The sequence below is a fragment of the Hordeum vulgare genome, chromosome 2H, assembly GCF_904849725.1.
Source record: "Hordeum vulgare subsp. vulgare chromosome 2H, MorexV3_pseudomolecules_assembly, whole genome shotgun sequence".
In the NCBI taxonomy this organism is placed as follows: domain Eukaryota; kingdom Viridiplantae; phylum Streptophyta; class Magnoliopsida; order Poales; family Poaceae; genus Hordeum; species Hordeum vulgare.
In genome coordinates, this window is record NC_058519.1 from 660,818,819 (window position 1) to 660,824,164 (window position 5,346).

The 5,346-nt window shown below is 46.2% G+C and overlaps 1 protein-coding gene across 1 annotated transcript; it reads right to left on the reverse strand.

The window, feature by feature from the left end:
• Positions 1-3,206: 3,206 nt before the first annotated feature.
• On the reverse strand, positions 3,207-5,014 carry LOC123431350 (NAC domain-containing protein 30-like). The gene is made up of 3 exons (XM_045115160.1): positions 4,358-5,014; positions 3,934-4,247; positions 3,207-3,845 (listed from the first exon to the last, which is right to left on the reverse strand). Exons 1-3 carry the CDS (start codon positions 4,542-4,544, stop codon positions 3,387-3,389), a joined length of 960 nt encoding a protein of 319 aa, XP_044971095.1. The 5' UTR covers positions 4,545-5,014; the 3' UTR covers positions 3,207-3,386.
• Positions 5,015-5,346: the final 332 nt, after the last annotated feature.

Here is a 5,346-nt window from a genome sequence, read left to right on the forward strand (position 1 = left end):
GATCATACAAATGGCGTAAAATATGGATTATAATCATACTCATGACAACAAGCATCTCGGGTCTCATGACAACAAGCATCTCGGGTCTCATGACAACAAGCACCTTCAATTACTGAACCCTCTCCATTAGCCCTAGGTTGTGTAGGGCATTTACATAAACCTCTTGAGGACATGATAGTCTTGGAGGTAGCTGCCCAAGACTCTCAAGTCTTTCTTTGTTCACATGGGGTATTTTATACCCATTACCCCCCACATGGTTCAAGATCTCGATCATACAACTCTGTAGAGTTAGGAAAATTTTGTTCAGCTTGTAAACCTCGTAGCCTTCAAATTCCTCCAACACTCCATTAATAAGGTCTTGTAGTGTTTTAGGGCTCAAACAATCTGTCAGGGATTGCAATGAGTTGAAAAATCCAAGATCAAGCACATTCAAGTCAGGACTGTTGGCAGGTTGTTGTATAATTCTGATGTCAAGTCCATTTTTGCAACAGCTTCTAAAAATTCCAGGTCATCGGGCAAAATATGAGGCTTAGCATTATCCTGTTGTATATAGATGGTCTGCCCAGCATCACTTTCAGGCCAAACAGCTTGTATCGCTGGCAAGACCTTCTCTATCAAGAACTCTCTCATCACTTTTCTATCGACTTTTATTGACTTTGTCTCTATTGTACCTTTGGGCCTATTGTCACTTTTTCTTTGAGCAGGAACTTCTTTTACAAATGGCCAAATACCGATTTTTCCAGAGAAGGTCACATTTCCTTCACTATCCCACCGTGGCCTAGCTACGCCCGTCAAGAACATACCTTGCCAATACAGTTGCCATGTATAGGCCTTGTAGGCTCTTCCTCCCCATCCAGCAGATAATAAGTTTTATTCTTCTTGGTCATCGTAACCACTTCTCATCAACATGTACAACATTATGCATAGTCTTGAACTTAGGCCTTGAAGTTTTTGTTGTTGCCTCATCAAGCATTGACAAGCAAAATTTCATTCTATCCTTCTTATTCTTTTCCTTTAGAGCTGGCTTGACACAGTTTGTATGCCTCTTTATCAACTTCATTTTGAACTTCCTGTGGAGAGTGGTAGGGCTACATCCTAGTTGCCAAGCTAATGATCTGATAGTAGACCTACTATTGAGTGGTATTGTAGGGTATTTCTCTAGGTTTATGTCCTTTGGTTTTCTTCCACATTTCCCTTTTTTTGGTTGGAAACATCCACCTCGAAACCTTCTGAAATTTGCTTCATCGCCTTCTGCCAAACTCTTTGTATACTCATCAATTCTACATTAAAAAATTGTGCAAGGTCTTTCTTATCCGTTCTCTTGAACTTTCCACCTCTACTCATACATAATGTGTGCAATGCCACATAAGCAGCATATTTTTCTTGGTCACTCAGGGTTTTCCTCTTTCTAACTCCTTGCTCAAGAACTGCAACAAGAAACACAACAATGAAAAAAATATTAGTCCTACTCAAATTATCAAATGATAAATTGATAAAATATTTAAATGGTCACATGTTCAAATGATCAAATGAGTTACTATTACTGTTTATTTCTAGAAAGTGGAGTTACTGTTCATTTTCAGAAACTAGAGTTGCAGTTCATTTCCAAAAACTTGGTAAATGAGACACTGTTACTGCTAAATGAGTATATTGTGCTTACTGTTATCATCTTCGCGGGGATCATTGCCTCCCGTTATTTGCTCCATGTTCATATCATGTTCACCAGGATCATTGCCTCTGTGTGAGTCCTCCATGTTGATTTCATCTTCAACATGATCATTGCCTCCCTGTGAGTCCTCCATGTTGATCTCGTTTTGACTGATATCATCTTCTTCGGGCGGAGTACAGTTGAGGTCAAATTCCATGTTGTTGCCACTCCCTGTTGATTTTGATTGTGATGAACTCCTGCTGCTCCTACTCCCTATTGATTTTGATGAACTCCTGCTGCCACTCCATGTCGCTACTTCTATGTCTCCCTATTGCTGCTATTGTTGCTATGTCTTGCTGTTGCTACTGATGTTGTTGATCTCGCTAAAATTTCTGCTGCTGTTGTTAAACTGTTTTCTGTTCAACTGTTGCTAAATTGTGATAAATACCCTCTAATTGTCCTGCTTTTTGGTTTGCAGGAGACGGGATAAGCAGGATCCAACACCACTAGGACCTCCTGTGGCGATCTGCACCCTGGATCAAAAGAAAAACCTCCGGCGATCTGTTGGGCGATGGGTGCATCACTCGGAGAGGACCTCGTTGAGGCAGCTGGGAGTGCAGAGGCGGAAGAGCTGCTTCTGCCGGCAGACGGAGGGGCTGCCGCTGGCTGGTGGATGAGTTGGTGCTGGTGTCTAGTGGAGGAGCTGCTGGAGCTGGTGCTGGCTGGTGGAGGAGCTGCTGGAGTTCCTGTTGGGTCGTGGAGGAGCTGCTGGATCTACTGCTAGCTGCCGGAGGAGCTGCTGCCGCTGGCTACTGGAGAAGCTGCTAGTAGCTAGCAGACGAGCTGGGCAGAGGAGGTAGGGGCAGAGGAGGGGCCGCACAAGCTGGGGCAGAGGAGGGAGCGGACAAGCGGAGCGGTGAGATCTGGGTTATTAGCGAGCTGGCCGAAGGTGGGGGCGACTGGATCTGGGTTGATTTGAAATTAGCGAGCTGCGGGAGGTGGGGGGTAACCTGGTCAATTGTCCACATTTTCACCTGGTCAAATTTTTTCTTAAACGTCTTATATTTCGGTACAGAGGGAGTATACGTAAGAAAAAAATACGGAAAAAGAGAAGATGTCTTTTTACAAAAGATAGATTTTCAGTCAAAATACTGTGAATAGTGACCTATAATAGCAAATAATTTTTGTATTTTTGCCAAGAAGTCAATGTTGGTTTTTTTCGTGAATTTTTTGATACTAGTGCAAAACAAAGTCAACTTTAACCCAAAAATATTTTTGAACTATTTTAACTTTTTATTTAATTATTTTAAAAAATTCCCCATATGTGATGCATATACAATCAGGAACCAAAGTGTGTTTCTCCACGATCCAGGCTCTATACTGTCTGTACTGTATCGTCTATACTACATAGTGGATTCTTATTAGCAAAATCATGCGAATGTCCCCGAAATTCAGTAAGTAAAACAGAGTAGTCTACAGTGAAAGACATGGATTCAGGAAGTGGAACATAGCTGTCTACAGTAAAACCCATGGATTCAGTAGATGGAGCAGAGTAGTCTACAGTAAAATGCATAGATTCAGTAAGTGGAACAGAGTAGTCTAACTAGGTACAAGAGTCAACTAAGTGTTCCAAGTGCAACAGAAACACATCTACTATCTGTACTCAGTGATATTAATAATTAGCAAATCATGTATACAATGAAATCGATGATGCTACGGTATGTCTGCTAACTCTACTTCACTGCTGCAGCTGCAGGTGTGAAGCAGCAGTAGCGGAGTATTGGTGGAGCTGCGACGTGGACAGCAGGCTGTCCAGAAAATTCCAGTCGATGCCAGCCGCCGCCTCTCCCTGCTGGATGATGTCGTAGCCGGCGTCGCCGCAACCAGCAACGGTGGTGGAGATCGTTGGTGGGCTCTCAATCAGCTGCGGGATGCTGCCCAAGAGACTGTGCTTGGACTCCAGCACGTCGTCAGAGTACTGGATGCCCTGGCCGGGGAAACCGAGGCCGCCGGCTCCCGTAGCCCCGCTGGCGCTCTGCAGGAAATGGTGGTCGCCGGCTTGGCCGTGCAGCAGCCACGGCCGCGTGTCGTAGTAGCCGCCGAGACCCGGGGCGGCGGCGTATGCGGGGAAGATGTAGGACGGTCTCTGGTTCGGGGTTGGCTTCTGGAACGCACGGCACACCACCCAACCTTCCTCCTGCAACATCATAACCATGATCATGATCGTCAACGACAAATTCTCTGCAAGAAGGAGAAGGAGGATGAAGAAGTGAAGAATTAGGTACCTGTGTGGGCGCGTGCTCGTTTGTCTGGAGGCGGTACTCGTGGATGATCCAGTCGGTCTTCCTGCCGTTGGGTGCGCGGCCCGTGTAGAACACCAGCGTCTTCCTCATGCCGATCACGCCGCGGCTCCTCGAGGACGTCACCGGCTTGTCCCTGCCGGTGGCCTTCCAGAACCCGGCCGCCGTGGCGCGGTTGGTGCGCGTGCCGGTCGGGTACTTGCGGTCCTTGAAGCTGAAGAAGTACCACTCAGAAGATGTCTGGTCGTCCTCCGGCGCCTGACGCGCTCCTCGTCCTCCCCTGCCGCCGCCGCACCTCTCTGCACCGTCCACCATTGTTAATTCTCAACTTGAAGCACCAAAACACTATGTATACACGTAATAAAACTTCCAAAACGAACTGCAAAATTTGATATAAATTTGATCGTACCTTGGAGGTCCCATGGCTCGATCCTGTAGAGGTCCACCTCCTGGATGATGTCGAGGTCGATCTTCTGGGCTGCCACCTTTCTGGCTAGGTAATAACCCACCAGCTCCTCCTCTGTTGGGTGGAACCTGAATCCCGGGGGAACACACGACTCCTCCTGCTCATGGTGCTGCTGCTCCATTGCTAGCATCTACCTTAGCAAGCGAGCTCGATGCCTTATAAACTGAAATCAAGCCCACAACCTTTTCAACTTACTACTAATAGATGCATGTGTAGGCAACAATGGTGATATTGCTAGCTGGTCCACCGTTCGACCAATCGTGTATATATGTTGTAGGCGTGTGGACCAAACAAGAAGGAGAAGATGATCTTTATAGATAGCTAGAGATCTAGAGAAGCATCATGGCTGCTGGGTAGGTGCACTCGTGCAACGCTGCAATGAGAGGTGACCATAGACACTTGACAGCAAGCAGAGCAGAGCACACGAATGCGCACGCTCATATGAGTTTCTATTTATATTGTAATCTAGCTCTAGCAGGCTATATAGCACACACCAAATCTGTCTAGCTAGTGCAATCATGTCCTGGATGCATTTTTTGAGGACAAAGTACACTTGTATCTAGGCTGATTGCAAGCACTTGATGGCATGGAATGTGGGTAGTGTGGTCTAACTTGTAATGTAAAGTGTGAATGGGAGAAGATAGAAGAGAAAAGAGGCATGAAAAGGCCCTGCATATAGCTGTGAGAGTGAAGCTTTTAGGGGCATGAATGCAAAGCCTGCAGCATGTTTCTTTGAGTGCACTTCAGGATTGCTCTCCCCTCCACACACATCCACCACCACCTCTCTCCGTGTAGTTTCCATTATTTTTCTGCGCCGGCCTACTGGTACTGGACACGTACCTACACTACGGTTAGAGACACAAGATCTGGTCTCTGGTCAATTTTGTGGTGGACTAGACCACTGAACTACAGCCATGTACGTACCGTCTCTT

Coding starts and splice junctions, on each gene's coding strand:
- LOC123431350 (XM_045115160.1), bottom strand. CDS start 4,544: ATGCTAGCAATGGAGCAGCAGCACCATGAGCAGGAGGAGTCGTGTGTT. Junction 4,248..4,357: donor CGAGCCATGGGACCTCCAAG/GTACGATCAAAT, acceptor TGGACGGTGCAG/AGAGGTGCGGCGGCGGCAGG. Junction 3,846..3,933: donor ACGAGCACGCGCCCACACAG/GTACCTAATTCT, acceptor ATGATGTTGCAG/GAGGAAGGTTGGGTGGTGTG.